A 26,586-nucleotide genomic window follows, 5' to 3' on the forward strand; every position below is an offset into this window, starting at 1 on the left:
GTGTGCTGTGTAATATGTGAAATGTGTGTACAGTGGAAAGACAAAAGAAATAATCAGAAATAAAATTATACAGACAAATAAGTGTTTAAAAAAAGGAACTCCAACCTACTAACCCTGAAAAAGCAAGGAAATAAAAAAGAGAAAGGGGAAGAGAATAGCTACTGACAAAATGACTACAATTTGTGTGAGACTCCCCAACATGCCTACGTTATAGCACAAGTTAAGTATTATCATTCACTGCATGTTAATTACAGTATTCTGTCATTCTCATCACAAACTTGTGTTCCTTAATGTATGAGCCAGTGTGCGTCATTTCTTATCAGGACTTATTTTATCATCTTGTTGACGTGGAAAGACAACTCCCTGACTGAACTTCATCAAGTGAGATTTTTTTTACTTGTGTTTCTGTTTACTGGAGTTTGGTTATGAACCCACCTATTAATAAATCTTTATTGCAAGGTCAGGAGTGGCATTACTGTCTTCAGTACCATAAATCATAAACCAAAGTCTAATTGGATGACAGTGGGTCATATTTTGGGATGTCTGGCAACAGTATTCTGACTGATATTCATTATGAGTGTGAGGATGGCAACATTCACATGGTTTATTGAGACATACCTTTGGTTGTTTTCCTCTTTATAAAAAGTCACATATTCCATTCAACTAAGTAAATGATTTTCACCATGCATGTTGGGCTTTATCTCCTGACTAACTAAAGAAAACACCTACTATTCACCACTGGGACCTACTCTGACAGTTTTTCTGACATTTTTACACATTATAAATCAACATTACAAATAAGCAACATAATCATTTTTTCCTGTCCTATAGTCTTAGACCACAGGAATAACATGTATGAATTTTGAAAATGGGTGTAGATCCCCTTTAAAGTACTAATGCTGCTGCCCCCAAAAACTCTAAGTTATGCTTTTTTCAGCTGTTGTATTACCACTTATACAAGGAGTTCCAACCAAGTAATCTGATTATTCGACAAGACTTTTAGAATGTGCTCAAACCAGCATGACGGCCTTAATACATCCATGGTGAGAGCACACCTTCCTCATCAATGAAAAGATCACTCTGACATTTCTTAATCACAGATCTAATACTAATTCTATGATCATGGTAACGGTCATCAAGCGGGAGACAGAGAGCATGTCAGAGTAATACTGAAGGAGAGGACTTTCACAATGTTGAAGAACTTGGAGTCTAATCAGCGAGGTTGTACACAACGTGTTTGGATTTCTAAGTGTGTTTTTGTGCACCTTCATTATTAAAGACCCTATTTCAAATATCAGAAAACTATACGCTGTTAAATGTTTTCTGCCAGAGTAAAAAGGTATGGGTCTGTGCTTTTGTTTTGAGGCAAATGTCTGATTATGAATGAGCCCAGCGGGTAGAAGAGAAGACAATCCTTTGTGTGATGGCCTTTAATTAGGAGGGCAGGCTGAAAGGGAGGGCTCATTAGGGAGGCACATGAATCTGTGGTCCACTGATTGGTTCTGATGGGACATGTTTTAGAAAATCAGGTTTTCTCAGTGGTAGTCAAGAGACTGCTGTTGTTGCCATGACGACAGAAGCACCCATTCAAACAAAAGAGCCCCTTGGTTCTGGTATGGACACTGGTGTCCCAGTATTGCACAGTGCCATGTACTGGTGAAAGGGCCATCCAGCCAATGACGGGCTGAGGAGTTTTCCTGGTCTCCTGTCTCTCATTGCTACCCAGCCATAATTAAACAGCCATAATGTTGCCATGTTGGAGCACAAATAACTGGCTGATATTTTCATCTATTTCTCTTCAGTGGAATGCTTTTGGATTATTTTTTTTTAACACACTCAAAGAGGAGGTTTAGTGCTGTGTTATTGGCTGTATGTTCCTTGTTCCTGTTAATCATTTATGTTTACAACTACAAGACAATAATCACTTGGAGGAACAAGAGCCAAAGGTCTCATTCAGACATCAGTATAGAAGAAGCTACTTTGTGATCGTCGTCTGGTAAGTCTTACTGCTACATTTCATATCAAAGTATGTTTTTGAAGAGTTAGGGTGATGTTTTAGTTTCCACATGAAAGGATGAACAGTGGTCAAATATATGTGTATTTAAATGTGTGTATTTAACCTTTTGAAACCTGGATCAGTATCATTTTTTTCTCGCGCTGTTCTCAGGTGCCTTTTAAGTACTTGAACCTTTGAAACCTGAGCAAAATGTTTTGTTTTTTTTTTTTTCAAAAACATGGGAAATGCAATAAGCAATTCGTCATCAAATGGCCTGCAAATTGCAAGAAATTGGTAGATTTATAAAATGATTAAAAATAAACAAGGAGAAGGGGGTATGTCCATAAAATTACATTCATAATTAATCATCATTATATATTGAAAATGATGTCATGTTATTATGTTATTATAATGAATAGATGGAAAATCTGTGCTGCTCTCTTCTGCCCGACATAGTAAAATATCTTGTACAGTAGCATATAACCGTAGGGTATTATACATGTTGTGATAGATACAATTAAAATTAAAACATTCAAAGAAGCATGGAGATCAAAGCAAACCATTTTCTAAAGTTTCAGCATTAAAATTAGTTTATTTTCACATTAACTATAGAGCAATTTTTGCTCCTTACATCCAAAACCTACTTAAAATGCAGATTCACATATTCTTCTGTCTTCACATGAAGTAAAAAATATGGAACTAGTGGAAAAAATGCAAAAAAATGTTTGGGAAAAAGTGTAAGGGAGCCATAATTATTTATACAGAGCCTCATTAACATAAATTTTGGCTTCCTTAAATGCTGAATGGTGAACTCAAAATTTACAAACTGAATAACTTATTTAAAATCAAAGCGAAGGGGATATTGTAAATTGTCCTACTTGATGTCAGTCTCCTCATGATTAACTTTAACTAGATGAAATTAAGGGGTTCTGTTCCCTCATGTTGGTCGTGTTTTATTCAGATGTTTCAGATTTTACTGTTAAGTTCTTGCTTACATTGGAAAACAGGATGTTGCCCTTATATTTTTTTAATTTAATATAATTTCACATAACGCGGGTCTAATTACCTCTAACTTCATCAAGTTAGAGGTAATTAGAGCTAATTAACTTCCTCATCAAGAGAAAATCACACTGGGCAAAAAGCTGACACTGCTCCTCTTTCTCAGAAATGATACTTTCCAACCTGTTATGACACTCCCCTCAGTGATGTCACAGCAGGTGATAAAAACTAATGCTATGATATTGCTTATTTGGGTGTGGCCATGTGCAATATGCTGTTAAATTTTAAACCACAGAAATCAGGGCAAGAGCTGTTTTCCTCCATTTTGTCTGCATCTGGTTACATTATACTTATTTAACTAAATTAAAATATGTTGGAATTTTACCACGAGGGATGAAATGTTTTGCTATTAAACTATTATACATTTAAAAAAAAAAAAGAATAAATAAAAAATCATTAAAATAGCACACATATTATGTATTTCTATTTGTAGTTGGTAGTCCGAGTATTGACCAGTCATGTTTAAAAAAGGTGGATCATACTGACTGAAATGCAATCTCTGAGCCCACTGGCTGTCTGGTGACAATTTAGCTAATTACCAGCTTTTCCAAAAAAAAAAAAAAAAAAAAAAGATCTGAATTCTTATACAGATATTTGAGACTCTACTTTCAGAAATTTGTTGTGCGTTCCAGGACGTCAATAGTTACATATAAATAAATACGCAGTTAAATAAATACAAAAAACCCTATACAAAACACAGATTAACCAAACAACAAAATTGTACATAAAATGCTTCAAATCACAACAAGCATTACAAAAAGTGGATTCTCGGCAATTGATCACTCATTGCCTATTACATTTGCTGTTTGAAGCAGGCTACTTATTTAGTAGACTCCTATTACTCCTATTATATTGTAGTTACCAGACTAGTTGACAATTAATTTGATGTCTAACAAATGAATTGACAACTTTTATCAGCTCTACTTATTAGATTGCTCTTTCAGTTATTTGCAGACATGGGGGGGATCACAGGAAACATGTTACTGCTCTGCCTTATCGGCTTAACTAATGGTGAGTTTTCAGTTAATTTTCATGTATTTTTGTTATTATGTCTTTACATAAGCACTTAACATTCTCCTTATACTCTGTTTTCTACAGCAAATACCAGTCCTTCATTTAACAAGGTGGTTTACAATGTGTGTGAAGACACACCCAAAGGTATCTACACTCTATGCCTGTGTGTGTGTGTGTGTGTGTGTGTGTGTGTGTGTGTGTGTGTGTGTGTGTAAAATGTTAAAAACTGTTTTTACTTCAAAGTCACATTATATTTAAACAAATACTGGCATTTATATATGTTCCTCTCATGCTGTTTTCACAGGTTCCTATGCATTTACTATAAATGCAACAGACGCAGAAGGGGACACATTGACATTTTCACTCACTGAGCCCAATGCCGCATTTTTCAAAGTAGACAGTGCCACTGGGAGAGTATCAGTCGAAAGAGAACTAGACAGAGAAGTAAGGGGTGGTGGAAGTAGAGACCCTTTCGCATTTAACAGTTTCATTTTAATTCTGTATGTGTTTTTTTTTTCAGTTAATCAATTTGTTTTCAATTATTTTATTCTAGGCTACTTCTTCTTCTAATGTAATGCCGCTTGGAGTTTCTGTCTTTGATGGTGCCAATCGTGTAAGTTCCATTTTAGTCAGTGTCATGTAATCCAAATGTAACCTATTTGATATCAGTTTGTTCATCATATTCACGGAGCACACCATGCAATGTTTTTTTAGAGATCAGGAAATTTAACTATAATATTAGATGATGCCAACGACAACCCACCCATATTTGTGAAGTCTTCATATGATGCTACCGTCCTAGAAGTAAGTCCAACATAAATATGTAAACTTTAATTTGTTTATAAATTTCTCCCTACCATCAATTTGCCAGTCCATCATGATGTTAACCCTTTTTACACTGTTGTTAATGCTGAGAGTAGTTTGTGAGTTTAATTTTTTGTGTGTGTGTGTTTTTATCCTCATCGAATTCATCAGAATACCCCTGTAGGTACGAGTCTTTTTAGGGTGCAGGCAACGGATAAAGATATTTCAAGTGCTGGTGTTGTTCAATACAACATTGATTCAGTAAGCTTCCTTTTTAAAATATGGAGATGCTTAAAATCATAATGTGAGGTTCCATAGACTTCATTCAAGCATCATTTACACTGTATTTTCCAGGTTATTCCAGAAGATGGAACCAGTCTTTTTAGCATCATAGCCACGACTGGTGAAGTCAGATTAAGTGGACGTCTGAATTTTACCGAATTAAGCACTTTCTATCGCCTGACAATTAACGCAACTGTAAGTATTATGCAACAACAAAGCAATAGCAGGACATTTTGGGGGGAAAAGTGCTTATTTGCTTGCTTGCTTGCTGAGAGTTAAATGACAATATTGACATTTAACTCTCATGTGCCTTTCCAAAAAATCAAATGGCACTGAGAAAACACTGCATCTTTTATTTTTGAAACTGAAAAAAGGACGACCAAAAAAATATATATATTAATTTTAGAGTGCCCTATATTTAGATTATTTTCCCTGCTTTATCTTGCTGTTAGGCAGCGCTTTTTGATGGGGGATTGCAAGGCTACCACAGCAATTATTGCTTAGTATGTAAGGTGAAACGGAGCAAATATTCGAATATAGTGTAGAAAATACATTTTGCTTCTGCCCCTGTCCATACCTGTAAATTGCTTTGCTTCCATGTGGGCAGATTTGATAGCAAAGTAAAAACTTTAGATAGATCCAGCCACTGTGTCAAAGTAGATACTCTTAAACATTACATTTTACATAGGCTATGTCTGGAATTAAAATCAAATACAATCGTCTTTTTTGTTGTTACTGCACATAAACACTAAACTAAGCAAATGTCTCCTGACCCCTAACTTCATACTAAATAGACAATGAGACTGGTGTCAATAGGCCTATTCTCTTGCATATTTCCTAAAGTTTACTTAAAGTTCCCCTCCAGGCATGTTTTAGAGTATGTCAAAATGATGTAACGTGTGTTCCTTGTATGAGATAGTGACTGACTTTCAGATTTATGACCCAGGTAAAGTTAAATCTCGGAGTGTACAGATATCACCCCCTTCAGTAAAGGAATGTAAAAACATCTCTCTAGTGAAAAACCTTGCATAGATACAAGTCAACATAGTAAAAATCAGAAATTTTAGGGAACATAAACATAACAAAAACACATTTTTGAGTGGAGGGGGACTTTACATAAACTTACATGTGTGTAATAAAATAGGATTTTATATTTATTATGTTATTAATATAAAAGCCCAAAAATGTTCTCATGTCATAATTCATTCTGTCTTAAGCTCAGTGGTTATACCACTAGATGTGTAGATGCATAGATTTTCATGATCACTTTTAAATGTTGTTCAGTTTGAAAATGCCACTTCACTAGTCTATGATTATTATGTAAAAAAAAAACCAAAAACATAATCACTTAGGGGTTATAACTATGACTTCTTTGAATTTCAATGTCCCTGTGTGTCCCATAACAGGATGGTGGAGGCTCGTGTTTTTATACAACGCCTGTTTACCTGCATAGCCTTACGTTTTCCATCATTACGGTTGTGGATGTCCCAGACCTCGACCCACTTTTCATTCATACTCCCTATGTAGAGAAAGTTAAAGAGAATTCTCCTCCGGTGAGTGCTGATACACCTTATTGAAAGTGCTGCTTTGCAAAAATGTGCTTTACTGGATTGATGATAATTTTTAAAGAGTGACTAAAAAGGAAATGAAGGTTTTACTATCAATAAGTCAGCAAGTGCAGCACTCACTCATTGCAGATGTAGCTACATGTCCTTTAGTGGACTTTCATGTATAATATTAGTCATTTCATGTGACAAAGCTGCCACTAATCATCATGTGTTAAACAAATCGACAGGCCATAATTGTGCTTTTGAGTTGTGAGTAAATGAGGAGACTTTTTTTTATTTTGCCAGGGCACGTCTGTGTTAAAAGTTTCTGCCATAGACCAGGACTTCGGAATCAATGATGATATCATCTATAGCATTGAAGGTGAGCCTCATCAGCTTAGTGAGAACAATTTGTTGTTTGCACTGAGAGTGACACGTTTTTGTTTTCCTACATTGTTTGACAGATTCAACAGCAGAGGGCTTGTTTACAATCTCACCAACTGACGGCGTCATATCTGTATTTTCAAACATTGACAGAGAAGCTATTGGTGACAGAGTTACCCTGACTGTAAAGGTACAGGTTTTTTTGAGTATTACATCAATATTCTATCCCTTTCATCTTAGCTTTTACAATAATTACCTGGCTGATTTTGTCATCTAACTGTGGGCAAGAAAGCTACAAATCATATCTCCCAAAATGTTGAGCTATTCCTGTTAGATGTAAAAGAAAAAAAAGGGGTTTGTAAATCTTCGTATTACTCCTTGAACCCTTTTTAGTTCCAAACAGCACAGAGAGTGGGGTGGAAGGTGGATTATTGCACACATTGTTTCTACAAGTTATTAAGAACTCGAATGCCACAGCTCTGGCCACATCACTGGATGCAAAGCAGGCACCTTACTACAGTCACCAGCCACAGATAACCATCCACAATATGTCTCTCTTGGTCCTTTTCTTTGTTGGACAGTGATTCTTTCTTGAAGCAATGGCTAATGACTGAGCTGTGGACACTGGCCTCATTTGTGTCTTTTGACACTGGCTACCTCCTTTTAATGTCTTCCAAGAAAAAATTCAAAGCATCAAAATACTGATTCAGACACAGTTAGCTATCTCTGGGGCTGAAAATTGAAGCCAACACATAAGTGTCAAAAACTGCAGTTCCTTGAATGACCACTTGAGGCTGACTCCAAAGCAGAGTCAATCCCCATAGACTCCCATGTATAAATGTCCAACTTTACAACATAAATAAACATTTTAACAGACTGGTACATTTTCTCTCTGTAGCTAATTTCCACAGTTATGACATGTATGTATTCACCCTCGCTCCTCCACAGCTCCAGCTTCTTGCACAAATATGATCACCTCTGGTTTCAAAAAAACAAGATGGTATAGCTGAAATGGGGAACTCGGGGCTTCAAAACAGGGGTCCACAAACCAGTGGATGACGTAATGGTAGCTACGTCCATTATTTTTACATTCTATGTTTAGATGTCAATGACTGTGGCAACAACTGAAGCTTCAAAACATTAGGGTCAACCAAAGTAGAAATGTTCATGAAATGAGAGATTACCGTCACCTTGAAAAACACTTTCAAGAGACAGGTAGGACAAAGGTCTGCTGTCTGCTTCCCTGATGAAAAAGGAATTTGAGGATTTGAGGACAAGGTCAAATGAAGGTGTGAGGGAGGGTTGTGAAACCAAGGTTAGATAAACCTGTAGAGGAACAACTAGGCTTAGTCTTTAATCCTGAATATAACATAAAATAACTGAATTTATGTTTGAAACACCAAACTAGATGCAATAAGCCAGGAGAAGCAGTGGTTTACTATGATTATAGAGAGGGGTTTTGTCAGGTGTGACACAAATAACCACATATGTATCTTACATTGGCACCAAGGTCAGAGCCATGGAGTCATCTCTGGGGGGGACCAAATCTGCCATGAGGTTTGAAAAAAAAAGAGAAAAAATATTGAAAAAGTTTCCATTGTATTGGATTATTTGTCATTAGCAAGTACAGCTATACAGAACACCCAATGAATATGCATTAAATGAAAGATACTACTGTATCATAAATGACATACATAAATAAATACTGACACTTTACTCAGACTTCACGTGGGCTATCTGACAAATATAACGTAATAAAAAAATTTGTTAGTTGGATACGTCCCTGAGCTCTATTGTTGGTCACTGGGTTAATGTGCAGCATATTAACTGCTAGCTACAATAGCTGACATTAGTAATGGTTGATTAATTAGCACTCGCAAATTGTTCCATTTTCACCAAAAACTCTAGGCAATGCAATTTATTTCACAATACCAGTTCAAGCGCAAAATGACTTATTAACATTACCTTTCCATGCATGACTTAATTGAAGTGCAATTATTAGTATGGTGTTACAAAAACAAGTTTCCCACCAATAACTGGTGGGAATACTTACCCATCCTATCTTTACGCAAAGCTAGTGAGTAGAATATGCTTAGAATGTATCCAGTAGGGGGCATTTAAGCACATTTGTGTATTGACATATAATTATTGCCTTGTAGGCAACTATTATGCTCACTATTCCCTGGCTGTTGTCTCTTGCCAGTGATATCATTTTTGTAACAGTGTAGCATGGTTAGCTATTAACAACATAGTTAACAACATAGAGCATAATAGTCTACAGATGAAAACATGCAAACCAGCTAATGTGGCATTGTTAACTTACAATAGATCATTGGTGTAGTTTGTCCACTTTTTGGCCTTTATTAGATCGGACAAAGAGTAAGTGTGAAAGGGGGAGAGAGAGAGGAGATGACATGCAGCAAAGGACCGAGGCTGGAGTAGAACCTGCAACTGCTGCAATGAGGACTCAGCCTCTGTACATGGGGCACCTGGTCTATCCACTGAGCTACCAACGCCCCAACATTATGTACTTCTGACTGTTCTCATACTGGCGGATATGAGAACAGTCAGATAAATGGTTCAAGTATCAATTGCCAGTTGCCTTCTTTAGCTTTGCATCCCATATGACAATAGGTTACCTATTGGTGCAGAAAAACTAAAACTGAAATGTGGTCACATCTGTGCGGTTCTAGAGTATTTTTCAATGGCTTCGAAACGCTGCTCAGCCAATCATAATCAAGCCTAGAGCGCTCCGTTTAATGACGGAAAATGAATGTTTTGAGTCCTGAGATCTCATCTAATTGACAATATATATTTTGTAGAGGTTGAGACAGTAAAGTTGTTACACGTTGTTGTATTTCAGGCTACTGAGTCTAATGAAAACATCCACGGGATCCGTGCCAGCACCACAGCAGATGCACAGATCGACATCACTGACGTCAATGACAACAAGCCAGAGTTTTACAAGTGTGGACATTCCTGTGTGAAAGAGAGTCACTTTACAGAAGAGGTCAAAGAGCACTCGTTGGGCTCCATTTCCTTCAATATGACGGTCAGAGATCTGGATAGGGTAAGAATAAAATCACCAAAACAAGATGACATCTTTCAGCTAAAAGATGACATTTTCCTGGATAATAGGTGAATTACTGATAAACCATGAATCTTCTTTTTTTTACTTTGTCATAGTTTTCTACAACTAAACTAACCTTGGAGGGAGTTGACAAGGATGTGTTTTCCGTGGAACCTCAATCTACCACGTCAGACAGCATTGTTCAGTTTATGGTCAAGGAGCCCCAGGAGCTGGATTTTGAAAAGAAACAGCAAATGGTTCTACAAGTAAGAAAAGTTCAAAACAGTTAATGAAAAACTGTGAATATTATTAGTGACATCTTTGTGACATCTTTCATATTTTGGTTATGACATTTGTGAATCTCTACTTTAGCAATCTGTGGTGTTTCCTGTGGTTGTGTTATGATGCAGGTCATTGCCATAGATGAAGAGGAACCCACCTTCCAATCCACTGCTACAGTTACTATTATAATCAAGGACGACAATGACAACAGCCCAGTGTTCCCACAAGACACATATAAATTGAAGGTGGCTGAGCACTCTCCTGTTGGGACAATATTGGCTCACGTTACTGTAAGTCCTTTACTATCTTGATTCTTACCCAGACATGAGCTTGGAGGTAAAAAATATTTGACTCAGAGAAGCAAACATTGTTTTTTTTTCAGGCAGATGATCCTGATACGATGGATCAAGGCAACATCACCTACAGACTTCTTCCAGACAGCATGTACGCCAAAACCGTTGCCAGTCCATCACGATGTTAACTCTCAAGTTATTCTGCTTATTTGAACTGTGTACCTTTTCCTGTCATGCTGAGAAAACACCACTGAACAATCTGTTATTGTTTTTCAGACTACCGTATTTTGACGTGGATCCGCATACGGGCGCAGTTTATGTGAAGAACGAAAGTCTGGTGGATCGTGAGCTCAGATCTCTGTATTCCGCCACTCTGCAGGCCAGAGACACAGAGGGCAATCCTGGCACCACAGTACTGGAGATCACTTTGACTGACATCAACGACCAACACCCAGTCATCAACAGAGACTACTACAAGGAGTTTGTGAAAGAGGGTCAAGACATTGAAGTTTCAATAGAGGTAACAGTGGGAGAACAATAGGAGAACAGTAAATATTTCCATCTCAGAGGTGTTGATGCTATATTCAACATGATTTCTCATTTATTCAAAAGGTACTGTATACGACATTCAAAGCCTTAATAAAGCAATCCATCCAGGATTTTGTGATGTCACACAAATTCAGGCAATCCCTGTAAATTCTGCACTACCTTGCAACTTTGTCCAATCATCAAAACTTTACCACAACTTTGACTCATTACAGTGTACAGCTGCAGACAGCGTATTGATCCACTCAGCCCCTCTTTCTCTCTGTTTATCATGAAACTACTGCTGTGCCTGTGACAGAGTCACACACGGTGACAGGGATAACTGTTAGCCAACAGTTAATAACAGGTTTATTGACTGAGTCAAACCATATTGGTGTCAGTGTGAACATCACCAGAATGAAAGCAAGTGAGACCACCTGCAGGTCACCCTTAGTGGAGCCCTTTCCCGCAGCAAAGAGCAGGCAAATTTTAATATCTTCCATAGTTAAGACACTTATTACTTCAGATGCACAACAGAATATAACAGACTAATTTCAAACACTGGACACAAATTATTGTACTGAGCAACGGTTGGAGCTTTTTAACTTGACAAACCAGAAAGACTCGCAACTGCTGTCAAGCTGTCAGAGGCCCACCGGGCTCTCCCTAATGTGACGGTGCAGCTGTGGGGCGCACAGTGTCTCTCGCTTACCCAACACAATGTTATGTACTTTACACTATATATTCTTTTGTCCAACTCATGATGTTAACATGGCAGTTATGACCATTTACAAAAAAAGGGATGAAAAATCTAAAGTGATGCAGAAGAAAAAGAGACAGTCTATTTAATCTAATTCCCTCTGTATTGTCAAAACATGGGGCATACCCACAATGTAACTTTTCTGCGAACCCTTTGGTTGAAAATTTGGCTGTGAGTCGTGTTGGTAGCAGCTAATGTAGTTTTGAGCCTCCATCCTGCAGCAGAAATGAGCAGTGGGTTACAGAGGTCTGGTAACCTCACTTTTTGCTAACTCCACATTCCAGTTTTTTGTTTTGTTTTTTTCATTTTCAAACTTGTAGTCTTCAGCACCAACTGACACTGAAAAAGGTGACATCACAAGATGTATTTTACCAGATTTCACGCAGCTCACTCTGAAGCCCTAAAAGCATCATATAACTTTTTTTTTTTTTTTTTTTAAGAAATGTTACTCCCCAACATCTGTAAACAAACTTACTGTAGATGTGTAGAATTGGTGGACTTACCCTTTAAAGCTACTGCCTTAAGTGGTATTTATTAGAGTGAGCTTCCAACATAGTAGAAACAGTTTGAGAAGGGTCCTCTTTTGCTTCGACATGACAACGCACAAAGCCAAAGTGTGACAGAACTTGATTGGCCTGCAGAGAGCTTCAACTTCATCCTCTGTGGCTGAATTGGAACAAATTTCTGCAGCCAGGCTCCAAAATCTTATCAAAGCTTTCCTAGAAGAGATGAAGCTGTTATAGCAGCGTAGTAATTACCATAGTTTTGAACTGAGATGTTCAACTGTCACATATAGGTGTCCACACCTTTTTCAGATGTTCACAATTTCTTTTGGCAATGTAGTGTACTTGCAATATGAAAGGAATACTTCATCCCCAAAATAATCATTTGTATTTTATTTCCTCACACTTTACCTTAAATTCATGAAGAAAATTTTGTGATCGAAGAATCCAAAAGAGAGAGAAAAGTCCTGATCAGTTGAAATAAAAAGGGTGAATGTTTAACAACAGTAAAAATGTATCAAAACGTCAGTGACCCGAAGACATGCATTTGGCTAAAAATCGTATGATTTAAAACATGTCCCCCTAAATAGTCTCAAGCATGGATGAGTAGCACCCTGGGCAAGCACATGCATTTGAATCTTGCTCAAACCATTGAAATCCCACCTCGCAGCTTGATCATTGGTCAGGAAGCAACAGGCGTGCTTAAGTCACAACAGACTTGTCCTAGTTGTTTAATGTGGCCCCCATTTACTTCAGTTCATCAAGTATTTTCTCTGTTTTCTTCATTAATTCAAAAGTATTTCATATACTGTATAATTGATTATTTTTGGGCTGAGTACACCTTTAAGTAAGAAATGTGATTTCTTAATAATTTCTCTGATGTTTCTCATTTGGACAGGCTACTGATGCAGATGACCCTGATACAGTAAATGCCCAAATTGTATATGGAATTTTACCGAGCAGATACAGTGATAACTTCACCATCGACCCTAACACCAATGTGTTAAGAAACATCGGTGAGCTTGATCGTGAGGCTGTAGATCGAAAGCTGAATGGGACTATCGAGCTCGTTGTGACTGCTACTGACAAGGGTATTCCCCCACTGAGTGACACAGTCACAGTTATCATCAATGTAGAGGTATGTCTTCAGTAGCTCGTAGCAAAATATTGGTGCTGTTTTGCTACTGATGCTGCTCACTCCTGGTGAGGATGACAATTATAAATGTTTTCTTTTGATGATTTCCAGGATATCAATGACAACTCACCACAATTTCAAGCCTCCTATTACAAATTTTCTGTCAAAGAAGGACAAAAAGGTTGGTATACAGCTTTGCAAAGCACTCTCAAGGGTTCATAACTGTGTGGCTGGATTTTAATCGTATTTTTCCATCCAATCAGGTGCCTTTGTGGGTTGTGTTCATGCTGAGGATTTGGATCAAACGAATGAATTTAACCGCATATCTTTCAACATCATTGAAGGAAGCATTGGCAGCTTCATGATTCGCACCTCTGCAGAAGAGCGGGGTTACAGGGGAAACATCACAGTGGACCCTGACGTTGAGCTGGACTACGAGAGCGCTCGCAAGTTTTACAAACTGCAGGTGGAGGCGGCAGATATGGATCAGAAGAAAGCTGTAGTGACAGTGGATGTGTATGTGGTAGACGTGAATGATGAGAGGCCAGAGTTCCTGCCAGCAGACCTTGTGAGAGTGAAGGAGAACTCCACCATTAGCAGGGTTGTTGGAAGCTTTACAGCGGTGGACAAAGATGGAAACCACTCACTGGTCTACGAGCTGGAGTCCGTCAAATGCAGATGTAATGGCTCTTGGACGCCCTGTAGCTGGTTTATCCTGGATCCTACAGGGGATGTCAGAGTCAACCCTGAGCACACGTTGGATTATGAACAGTGTGACCAGGCTCAGGTGGAAGCTCAGGTGGTGGACGAGTACACAGAGAAAGGAAAGAACAACAGTGTCACAAACGGTCAGCACTGTGTTTTTGGTGTTGCACAGACAACAAAAACATAAGAGCATCAAGTTAAAGCATGAAATTGTAGGTCAAATAAAACAAACATCTCACATTTCCTTTTTAGGAAAAATGGAGATCCTCATTGAAGACATTAACGACAACGCTCCAGAATTCATTTTGTCAGATTCTGTGTATGGTGAGTGAATATCAGAGATTGTTTGACTGTAAGTGAAATTTATCTAAAGCAGCATTTTTGGCTCTTGACCTCTTATACTAAAATCTAGGCTGTCCTTCTAAAAAAAATACACATTGGAACAAGTCTTTTAAATCAATAAAGCCTTCTTTCCCTTTTAAATTAATGTAGCAAACAGTGCAGATATACAACATTTGGTTTACTGATAATTTTTACCCTATTGTTTTTTTCTTGACTGATTTTCTTGCTTTGGATTGTAGTTGTGGTGTCAGAAAGTGCCAGCAAGGGGACATCAGTTGCAAGAGTCACTGTAAGTAGGAATAAACATACTAAAAACTTACCATGATTTCAGCTTGTTGATAAGACACAGTACATGATGTTCAGACATTCTTGCTTGTATCTTTTGCTGCTCTCAGGCTACAGACCGTGACTCTGGAGATTATGGGAAGATTGATTTTGCAGTAACAGCTGTCCAGTTTCGAGACACCCAAAATGTTGTAACTGAAAAGAAGCTGCTGTTCAAGGCTGAAGCCACACAGCAACAGGACATGTATGAAGCACTTATTCAGTGAGTACATCCTTGTTCATCAGCATCATACTGCCATACCTCATTCTACAATGAATATGCATTTCTCACAAGCACTGGTATTTAGTGCTACACTCTATTTTAATTTCTGAACTGGACTAGAGCTTCTCCTTTGTAGTGACTGTTAGTCTTTCTTGTTTGAAAGTCAAACAAACAACTATGAAGACAACTACTACAACTAAAACTAAAACTACAAGGCGATGTAAAGTTGAAAAAAAGAAACACAAAACAACAACAGAGAAATAAAACAACCAAAAAGAGGAAACAGTGACAACGGAGAAAAGCGAAACAACTACAAAAAGACACAAAAATTACTACAAAAAAATTACAAAGAGTCAAATGATAATTTCACCATTGCAAAGACTCAAAACAACTACAAAGATATGCAAAATAACCACAAAGAGATGTTAACTACAGAGACAAAACGACAGCAGAGAGCAAAACAACTAAAAAGAGAAACTGATAACAGAGACGCACATTGACAAAAAACACAACACAAAAACTACGACAAAGAGGCATATAACAACTGCAAGGAGAATCAAAATGACTACAAAGAGGTACAATAATAAATGGACAGATGCAGAACAATTACAAAGATGCACACAATGACCTCAAGGAGAAATAACTACAAAGAGATGTGAAGTTAAAGAGACACAAAATGAAAACAAATGAAACAGCGAAAAAAAGAAATAGTGATAACAGAGATGCAAAACGACTACAAAAAGATTTATAGAAAGAGACTACTACTACTGACTGCTAATGTGTGCAAAACAACCACAGAGGCAAAATGATGAGAAAGATGCAGAATGACTGCAAAGAAAGAAAAAAAACTACCTATAAGAGACAAAGATTTGCAAAGTTGAAAAAAGAGAGACACAAAACAACAGAGAAGCAAATAAATAAAAAGGAAAACAGTGAAATCAAAGTGCAAAATGACCATGAAGACACTCAAAAGAACTATAAAGAGGATCAGAACAACCAAAAATAGACATAAAATGACCACAAAGATGTACAAAATGACCTAGAACAGACACAAAACCAGATGCAAGGTTAACTAAAGAGATAAAACATGACAAAGAAACAAATCATCCCAAAAGAGAAACAGCGATAACATGACACAAAAAAACTGAAAAAAGACAAAATGACTACAAAAGAACGTAATAGCTACACAGAGACATCTAAAAACTACAGAGTCAAACTACATAGTGAGTGAAAAGCAACCAAAAAGAGAAGCAAAATAATCACAAAGAGATGAACAAAAAATTAATAAAGACATGCAAAGTTGGGATGCTCACCTGGTGGAGTGGTTGCTACTATGTACTATGTACAAAAGGCTGTGTCCTTGCCGCAGCAGCCATAGGTTTGACTCCAAGATGCAGCCCTTTGCTTGCAGGTCATGCCCTCTCTCCTCCTTTCACTCTTAAAAAGCTGTCTTATCCTTTAAAGTATAAAGTTAACAAAGAAACACAAAATGAAAACAGAAACAAAACAACTTAACAGACAAATGCAAAGTAACTACAAAAAGACACTAGACTTCAGAGGCATCTATAAAGAGATGAAAAATAACGCGTCTACAAAGAGATGGAAAATAATCAAAAAGAGATTAAATTATCACTAATTTTAGCTGAACCCTATGTAGGAGTGGTTGGGATTCAGGTGCGCTCATACATGTCTGTGCAAAGGCGCCCAATCTCTTGTAATTTGTTAATGACTGCACTCCTGATTTTTCCCACTTTCCACAGAACTTCTGAGGCGCTTGATACGTCACTGAAAGGGAAGTATTTGGTAACAGTGAACGCAACTGACCACGGTGGCCTCTCCACCAGTACCATACTGGAGGTGAGTGACTGTGATCATGCAGCTTGAATTTCATTCATGACCCGCAGTGAAGAATTATCCTGTCTGTGTAAACAATGGACAGACAGCAAGACCTCAGGCTGTGTTAATACTTGTTGTTTTTTATTTTGCAGATTATCACAGTTGACGTATCATATAAAGTGGAGCTTGAATTTAGACCTCCCCTGGCTGAAGTTGAAAAAAACATTGAGGAAATCAAAGGGTATGTTTCTCCATCCAATACTTTTTCTTTGCAAAATTTGAATTCGATGACAGTGAATTGAAGATTGTTGTTATTTTTCACATAGCTAACACATACGTATGATGTTTCTCATTGGTGTTTTCTCTGATCTCTACATTTCCAGTGCTCTTAAATATGCCACTAAGGCTGAAGTGGAGATAGCTACAATCAGGGCTAACAATGCCGAAACAGTCAGGCAAGTTATTTTATTGCTTCCATATATATAAATGGCCATACATCAAATTAAAGTGTCTTGTCTGTGAGTACAGGTTAGGATAATTAAGTATTGGCTGGTGTAGACAGGATCTCTCAAAACATTTTTCCCTCCATGCAATGTTAACCACTAGGTGGTGCCAGTCTTTCTGTAAACATTCATGTGTTTGAGGATTAGTGGTTTACTGTTAAATGTGGATGATAATTGCAGCAGCACAAGAGGATATCAGATGAAAACAACTGTAAAAGTTAATTAAAGTTCATTATTTTAAGTGTGTAATTAAGTTGCATTCTTCTATCAGGGCTGCAGGTCAGACTATTGTTGATGCATATTTTGTCTACAAAAATGGGACTGCTCTCACCTCTTCTCAAGTGGAAAAGGTCATCTCTGATCCTGAACACTCTGGTGTACTCATAGGACTTGGCCTCTCAGACATTGTGAGTATGAGCAATTTTAGATTTGGAGTTTTATTTTCTGCAAATGTCTCTTTTCTGTGATGCTATTCTTTTTCTACTGAATTAAAACAGCATTACTAGCACCTTGTGAATTTTTCAAGCAGATATCCATAATTTCTTCTCCTACTGCTGTTGTTGCACAATTTTCTTTGTGCAGGACAATGAGTCCTTGAGAAAGAAACTGCAGCAGTTTGTTTCCTTTGTTGTGTCTAAATTTACAAAACAATGGAGACGGACTTGAGTCTGTCAACATCATGGATCCAAGTACACTGAAAAAAGTATTTGCTGGAGGACACTGATGAGGAAATCTGTTTTGTTTCACAGACTGTGGCAAATGTCTAAAAACTAAAAATAAAACTACAAGATATTGAGCCTCATTGGAAGCCAGAATTAATTTCTTTATATTTTGCTGTATAGTCTTACATTAATTATTTCTGAGAAAACTAAAATGAAGATGACTTTTATTATCGCATAAAGTATCATCATTTTAATTAATTTTTTGCTGCTGAGATTTGTTTTTCGAACGAATGTTAATCTGAAGCTACAATGCAGCCAGGGTGATGGATATCGGGTTTGAACCCAAAAATAAATGCTACAATCAAATTATTCGTTACTATAATTTAGTGTATTTTACTGTCATTTTAAGAAAAAAAATCCGAAAGAACAGCAAGATGTCACTGATCTGTTATTTGACATATAATCAAATTGCTCATGCACCAATAAAGATAACACTAGTTATTTATATTATTATTATTATTAGTAGTAGTAGTAGTAGCAATAGTAGTAGCAGTATTATTATATATTTAAGTTTTTATTTCACTTAAATTTTAGGCAAAGCAAATGTATGAATATACACATTTCAGAAAAATATTGTTGGATCTGACAATTTCAAGTGTAACTGAATCTCATTGGTGCACAGACACAAAAATATACTAAAGACAGATTTCTTACTTGTGTTTCAGGGGAACATTCCGGAGGAAGAAGAGACAGACCCTGTGCAGTACATCCTGCTGGGGATAGTGGCAGGTCTTGTCATTGTGCTGGCCGTCCTCACTACTTCACTCATGTGCACTCGAAGAAAGTAAGTAAAGGGATTTGGAATAAAGTTCAGGACAAGACTGGACAGGGTAACGAAAAGTGAAATGATGTTTTTTCCCCTTAGACTTCATTGTCCAATGTTTAAGTGTCTAAGTTATTAATAGAGACAACAATTTTTGAAACTGGTTCAGCATTGAGAGAGACCGGTGCAGCTGCAGTGGTGAAACAGGCTGCAAAGTAACACAATGGACATTTGTGCACCGTCAGTTTATATCCACTAAAAGTGCTTGTTTTTGCCACTGACTGACTTATATTGTTGTTGAAAGTGTCTGACAATATTATGAAAAAAACACTACAGAGAAATTAAAAGTTGTTTTTTTTAGCTTCACCGATCAGTTATTTTTGTTATTATGTGTAACCAAGTCTTGAAATTTTGTTTTGAAATTGTTAAAATCAATTGAATACTAAGCCATAATGCTGAAAATCTTCTAGATAACCTTAAGCTACGCTTTCTATTCTCCTCTCTCCAACTCTACTAACATTTCCACTGTTGTTTGTTGTCATGTTGTTTCATGGTACAAGTCACCTCTGGTGAGATTTTAGAGAGATAACCCTATTATAACAATCTGAGCCCGCAAGCACCAAAAACAAACACTGTTTATGTATGTACACTGACAGTGCACAGTCGCCTGTAAGGGATTACATTGCAGCCTGTTTTGTCAGCAGTCTCTCTCAGTACTGGACAGATTTCAAAAACTGTCGTCTCCATTAGTCACTAAGACACAAAAACATGGGAAAACAAGGCCCAGACTAAAATACACAGAAGTTTCCCTCCAAATATTAACCAAAATTAATCCAAGTAAAGCCACACTTCCCAGTTTCTTAATAAATGCAACTGATCTAAACACATCCATTAGAAGTACTGTGCCTGTGTTTTGATTGACTCACCTCACATTGCAGCTACAGGAGGAAGCTGAGGGCAGCTAAAGCTATGAACTCTGCAGCCATGATGACTTCTGACAACCAGAAAAGTGGTCCTGTGGTGCCTGGAACCAACAAGTACACCATGGAGGGGTGAGGAGACAACAGTGTTAACAAGATAAATGAATGAATAATTGGCATGAACTATAACACGTATTGTATTCCTGTTTATGTCATTATTCTCTAACAGGGCTAATCCTGTTCTGAACCTCAACATTGACACTGCCATGGTCCTGGATATGGATGAGGAGAGCTCAGACGTGGACAAAGTCAGGTAAAGAAGACCTCTCTGTGACTTCTGTCCCCACCATCTGTTGATAACAGTCATTTGCTCGGTCACAAGGTGGCTGCTCGCAGTGACACACGACCTCTCTCTCCACTCTGTAGCAGCGCTCGTTAATAAACTGGGATTGTTTCCAGGTGGACATTTTGACACGCTGTGTGTTCAAGACAGCATGTTGTGATGGAGAGCTGGCTTTCTGCTATTAATGTCGGCGTGTGACCTTTTTTTAAATCAAAAACAAGCTCTTTCTAAAATGATGAATTGTGCATACCGAGATTACTTTGATCCCTTTTCTTTCTTCACTTCAGCCTCAACTCCCTGGACTGTAGCGATGATATGATTAACCCTGAAAAAGAAAAACCTATGGTGAGTTTTTTAAAGTCCATATTCATTTGTGCTTGTTAGAATATGGTCTAATTTCAAAACTCTCCTGCTCCTCAATAGCAGATGATCAAGGAGGAGGAGGAGGAGGATGACAGCGGGCCACCAGAGTACATCGAGCCCCTGGGTGAAGCGCTGGCACAGCGGGGCAAGAAGAGAACCTCCAACAATCCTCTCATGGGTTTCAATAACCCTGCATTCAGCACTACAGACCTGTGATGGAAACAATAAAAGGAGAGATGCTGACAGAGGCCAATCACACTGACCAAATTATGCTTCGATCATGTTTGATGAAGTCCCCCAGACTTCAAGTAGCCTTCTACTGTGACCAGTAGTAATGTATTCCTAATACTATGTACAAGGATCATAGCACCTAAAGTACTGCATTTTCTTTGTCTAAGGAAAAAACAAAAGAAAAACCAAACTGAGAGATGTTATCCTGTGAAAACAGTGTAAGCATAACACATAGTGTATCAGTCTCATTGAGGTTTTTTTTTCCAGTCCAACAGTTAAAGGAATAGTTTGACATTTTGGCAAATCTACTGGAGTCAGATGAGAAGAATGGCGCCACTGTCATATAAAACTACAGGCAGGAGATGGTGAGATTATCTTAGCATTACGACTGGAAACAAGTAAAACAGCTAGACTGACTCTGAATGTATATCGATTACTCACCCTGTGTTACCTTGAATTTGTGAAGGACACATGCTTTTACTCGTGTGCCTCCATGGTCAACAAAAAGTCATGCTGACTAAGAGTAAAATGAGTGCACAAGGTTTGTGAGAGTTTGTAAACAGTTTAATATAGTTTTGCGGATATTAAACACACTTGCCGAATTCAATTCATGAAGAGTTTTCTCAGTTTTTGGATTCTTTTTCATATTTTCGTAACAAATTTAATGTAACACAGTGAGTAATTGATAGATGAATGAATTGTCATTTTTGGGGTGAAGTTTCCCTTTAAAAACAGCCTACCGGCATTTCAAAAGCTCAGCGAACTGTTTCCACTTGTGTCCAGTCGTTATGCTGATGTAAGCTCATTGTGTCCTGGCTGTGGCTCCACAAATATATAAAAGTAATATAAACCTTCTCTCGCAAATTGGCATATTTGCCAAAAATGTGGTACTGTCCCTTTAAACCTGTCTTTACAGAAATCGTATCTAGACAGTAGAACAATTGGACAAAAGCAAAAAAACAAGTGTTTGCTGCACAAGAGAATCACTTTATTTTTTGTTAATATATTAAGCGACGGTTTAAAAACGGTTTGGTTTGCTCTGAAAACTGTATTATACGTTATGCAAACACACAATGTTAATTTTTCTTGCAGCCGATGCTACTAGAAAGAAAATCCAAAAAATGGAAAATATTGCATAATGTTTGTGTATGAATGAATTGCTTATTTATGACTGCAAGTCAGCCAAAAGGTTTAATTACCCTTCTGTGCTTAATTTGTCAGTGTTTGCTTTGGGTTTGAGACAAAAACCCCATGCAGTGTGACTTCCCACAAGCAACGGAACGAAAAGATTATTTCACTCTTACTGATATCTAAATGAATGTATCACGAGTGCAATCTGTGAATAAAATCAGTTTCTCTAAATGTTGATGATTTGTTGCACTTTCGTGAAGTTAACGCATGAACACCAACATCACTGGCACTGTAACATTCTCTGAATTAAAACACATTTAAAGTAAGTTTCATCACATAATTTAAAACTGAATCACTAATCATGGCATTAAAATACAGTAAGTAGTAATGACTAAAAATAGCCTTGTATCAGGCGTTGATTGTGCTTGTCATCTGTACATTTTTATACTTTTCACAATACAAACAAGTCAAAACGTTGCAAATCTAAAAGCAGAATATAAGACATAGGCACAAAAGCCTGCACTAATGGTAGGGCGTCCTCTCTCACACAGATCAATTCAACATAGATCAATTTTAACCTCCATACTTTGGAAACAAATTTAAATCCAGGTTGTGACCACTAGGTCGTAAATCATGACCAAAAACTGTCACTGTCTATTATCACTTCTCTCAGCTGAAGCTTCTAAGCGACCAGGAGATTCATGGCTTCATATTGTCCGAGGTGCATTAAAAAAGCATCAACAGCGAACATGGTTCGGCGGACAGATGAATGGTCTGGGTGAAAAACATTAAAGCAGAAGCACTAACGATGGCACTGATATATCACCCTCATTTTTCCAAACATAGAAACATGGAAGTCCAAGAAAAAAAGTAAAACTCCATCTAGTATGGCTGATTCTCAAAGCTCCATGACGCAAGTTGAATGCTTTTGTGCTTTTTGTCTCGTGTGAGGAGCTGATTTTTCTTCTCACACTTTCGAGACAATGTCACGTCGAAGTAAATCGGTGTATCACAGACACATAAATCCTGTGATTTTTTACACCACGCGTTTTTCTTCCTCCAACCAGCTGTTGTTGTCTCGACAGGATTCTCGTGTCACTCGGCAGTGTGAGCTTTGGAGCAACAATGTGGCTGCTGCATGTTCTCCATCAGCTGACGGAAGGGGTTTCTTCTGCGTCGGCTCACTTCCCCGTCTCCCCTCTTCCCTGTCCGGCTCTTACCCGAACCTGACCCCGAACCCCCCTGGATGGTGTCTGAGGAGAGGGGCATAGCTGAGGGGTTAAGTGGAGGTGGGGGAGGCATGGATGGCTTCTGCTTCTTCACCTGTTTCTCCAGGTGTTTTTGGATAGCTGAGCCCAACACAGCCACCTCCACCACTGCCCCGTACACCTCCCACGTCATCCCCTTTTCATCCCAGCTCACCTCCTGCACCGGCTCCTCGCACTTCTCCTTACAATTCATTGCCTCCTTTGTGTCCTCTTCAGCTGCTTCCTCCTTTTTCTCTTTGGTTGCTTTCTCCTCTTCTTTGTCCTCCACCACCTGCTCCTTTTTATCCTCCTCCTCCTCTTCCTCCTCCTCCACTATCTTTTCCTCTATGCTCGCATCCTTCTTGATGTCAGGAAAAGTCGTGACAGTGGGCGTTCTCGGGGTCATAGGTGCTGTAGCGACAGAGCGAAACTCCACCTGTTGCCCCACCTGCAGCTCAGCGTCTTTAGTCTCCGTGCCCACACCTTCACACCTCCCTAAAGAGCTGGGGAAGTAGAAAGCCTGGTCCCCCTCAGGAGGAGTCATGGGGCTGGTGGCCGCAGACTGGCACTGCACCACCTCCAGGCTCACCTGCGTGCGAATGTTGTGGCAGCCAAAAGGAGCTGGAGATTCAGGGACGGGAGGCTTTGTCACGTCTCTCAACTCTGCACTTTCATCTTCTTTCTTTGAATTGTCAGATATCACATCTGTTTTTGGTTCATCATAAGCAGATACAGAGGATTCTTCGGTTTTGTTTGAGGTGTCCTGTACATCAGGGATTTCTGTGGAGATGTTCTCCTCTCCATCCTCACTCTTTACATCACCAAGCTCCTCATATTCATCTATTTTGACCATCTCGGGCTCAATGGTAAAAGATGACTCAGCCCTCTGTTCCTCTTCCTCCTCAGTGTTGGCATAGTGGGTCACAAGAATTGTAATGTCTTGATCCATACTCCCCATCCTCTGCTGCTTACATTGCTGATTACTGTCCTCCTGAGTTACTTGTGAAACTATTAACCCGACGGCGGGGCAGCTGATGGAGCTCTCATGAGATGCATTTGAACCAAAGTCCTCACTCGGCTCCTTTGTTGCGGCACATTTCAAAGCTCCACTGATCTCTGTCTTTTCCAGACTTTTTGTTGCGGAGAGACTCTCCTGCTGCTGGCCACTCTCCCTCTGCACCTCACTCTGTTTCACTTTCTCCACCTTCTGCACCGTCTCCCTGCCGATGAGCTCTGGGAAAGCCGTGGTTGAGGGTGTCTTTGGGGTCATGGGGGATGTGGCAACAGAGCAGAATTCCACCTGCTGACCCACCTGTAGCTCAGCATCTTTGGTGCCACCACCCACAAGTCCGATCTTCCCAAAAGAGCTTGGAAAGAAGAAGGACTGGCCCTCAGGAGGCGTCATGGGGCTGGTGGCTGCAGAGTGACACTGGACCACCTCCAGGCTGACCTGTGTGTGCATGTGTTGCTGGCCGGCAGGAGCTGGGGTTCGTGGGTCTGATGGGTTTGGAGTTGCTGGCACTGGCACAGATATACTTTCAATGTCTGTGTCTTTGTCTTTGTTATAACCTGTGGTTTTATCCTGAGATGTCTCCCCCTGAATTTTACCATCTCCATCACTCGGCAGCTCGTTAGAAACTGTCGTGTTATGTTTTTCATCATCTTCGGGCTGTTTTGTCAGAGAAATGGCATCAGTCTGCGTAGAGTCTTTAACACAAGCGCCTCCTGAAAGTGCTTGATCTTTGGATCTTGCAGTCTCGTCTCTCTCCTCGGCATGGCTGGTATTCGTGTGGTGTTTTGGCTGATCGTCCTCTTGAGTTGTTGACTCTTGACTCTTGTTTATCTGAGGTCCCTCGGATTCAGCGGTGCCACCTGAGCTACCTGGACGCTCTCCATCGTCTGTCTCCTCACAAGGCTCGTGGTCCCCTTTGAGTCCTCTCATCTCGTCTTTCAGACTTCCCATTTTGTCTTTGCATTAAAGTGGTGGAAGTACCTGCGGGGGCACGACACAGCACTGACACAATGTTTGTGCAAATTGTAATCAATGACTATAACAAGCTCTAGCATGAATGGAAGATAAAACAAAGGGTTGTTTTTGTTATAAAAATATTCACACGATATCGATGTCAAGTATCCAAGTTACATCATGCATATAATGTAATATTCACATGCTTACTTTGTATTATAGGACTCTTTAATCTGGGATTAAGCTGCATTTAAATGTTAAGGTTCTGTTTTAACATTTAACTGTTGGATTACATATCATATTGCACCTTTCTACCTTTACAATGTGCCCACATACCTCACAATCAAGTTCTGCTTTAATCTATAATCACATAAAAACAAAATCACGCAGAGGAATCTAGAGAATTTATCATTTTTCTAACTATGAAAACAAACAGAATGAAACAAATAGCAGGAAACCACGACATACCTCAGCAGTCCAAGTCAGACTGAAGTCTCTCCATAAGTGTCTCTCACATTTGGGTCAAACATCGCCAAAAAATCTTCCTGTCGAGCGAGCCCTACATCTGTCCGTATGTTTCCCCTGTTGATTGATAGTGATTGCAGCGGCTACAGGTTTGTCTCTAGAAGAATCTATCTTAGGCAATCCTCGCTCTTTAAAGCTGTGGCTGTGTCTATTGAAAAGCTTCACATTTTCCAGTTTCCCTGGAAACCACGGTCGGGTTCTGGCAGTGAGTGGTAATGTAATGACAAAATCTCTGTTCAGCTCTCTAATCATCTGTAAATCATAGTAATTAACTCCAGGTTCTCATAGCAACACAATGGCAAAGTGTGTGCAGAGAGATAAACCTGTGAGTTAATGACGTGGCTTTAGGGGAGATTTTCTTTTTATTTAGAGGAGGCAAAGCTTTTCATGTTACCACAGATGACCAGCATGGGGGCTTCTGGAGGGAGGTTGAAGTATGCAGAAGAGGGATTTCTCTTCTTAACAACAGATCACTGCTTTTAGATAAGACGGCAATCTGTGAGTGTGTGAAGTGCACATTTGTTTGACCACTTTCAGAGTTAAGTAATCAATCGTAGTAAGAAGAAGGCAAAAAAGGCACTTCCTCTAAATCAAATTTTGTGGAGGCAGATAATCACAGGCTTATTAGAGGACCAGAAAAGCAACGCAAAGTCTTGTGCGGGGAATTTGTGAAATATCAGTAAATGTGAGTGTTCTGCTGCAAAGAACATGAAAGACAGCGGGGGCTATCAGCTGAAGGAGCCTGGAGGAAGAGGAGCTGCACCTCCCACACAAACACACACACTTGT

General features: G+C 38.8%; 2 protein-coding genes across 2 annotated transcripts; one reads left to right on the forward strand and one right to left on the reverse strand.

Moving 5' to 3' along the window:
• Positions 1-1,567: 1,567 nt before the first annotated feature.
• cdhr2 (cadherin related family member 2) lies at positions 1,568-20,951 on the forward strand. The gene is made up of 31 exons (XM_042493872.1): positions 1,568-1,633; positions 4,000-4,066; positions 4,154-4,213; positions 4,374-4,513; positions 4,623-4,682; positions 4,784-4,873; positions 5,045-5,134; positions 5,228-5,350; positions 6,562-6,708; positions 7,009-7,084; positions 7,167-7,276; positions 9,950-10,156; positions 10,273-10,422; positions 10,567-10,728; positions 10,821-10,882; positions 11,008-11,251; positions 13,418-13,657; positions 13,766-13,835; positions 13,918-14,502; positions 14,612-14,683; positions 14,941-14,990; positions 15,097-15,248; positions 17,009-17,105; positions 17,237-17,325; positions 17,468-17,539; positions 17,859-17,994; positions 18,975-19,093; positions 20,011-20,124; positions 20,222-20,305; positions 20,623-20,680; positions 20,759-20,951. The coding sequence occupies exons 1-31, from the start codon at positions 1,568-1,570 to the stop codon at positions 20,912-20,914; spliced, it is 3,948 nt and encodes a 1,315-aa protein (XP_042349806.1). The 3' UTR covers positions 20,915-20,951.
• A 1,633-nt stretch (positions 20,952-22,584) lies between these two features.
• On the reverse strand, positions 22,585-25,978 carry LOC121947710 (G protein-regulated inducer of neurite outgrowth 1). Its single transcript, XM_042492795.1, has 2 exons — positions 25,742-25,978; positions 22,585-25,300 (listed from the first exon to the last, which is right to left on the reverse strand). Exon 2 carries the CDS (start codon positions 25,268-25,270, stop codon positions 23,156-23,158), a length of 2,115 nt encoding a protein of 704 aa, XP_042348729.1. The 5' UTR covers positions 25,271-25,300; positions 25,742-25,978; the 3' UTR covers positions 22,585-23,155.
• Positions 25,979-26,586: the final 608 nt, after the last annotated feature.

Source organism: Plectropomus leopardus, chromosome 9, assembly GCF_008729295.1.
Source record: "Plectropomus leopardus isolate mb chromosome 9, YSFRI_Pleo_2.0, whole genome shotgun sequence".
Classification (NCBI taxonomy): Eukaryota; Metazoa; Chordata; class Actinopteri; order Perciformes; family Serranidae; genus Plectropomus; species Plectropomus leopardus.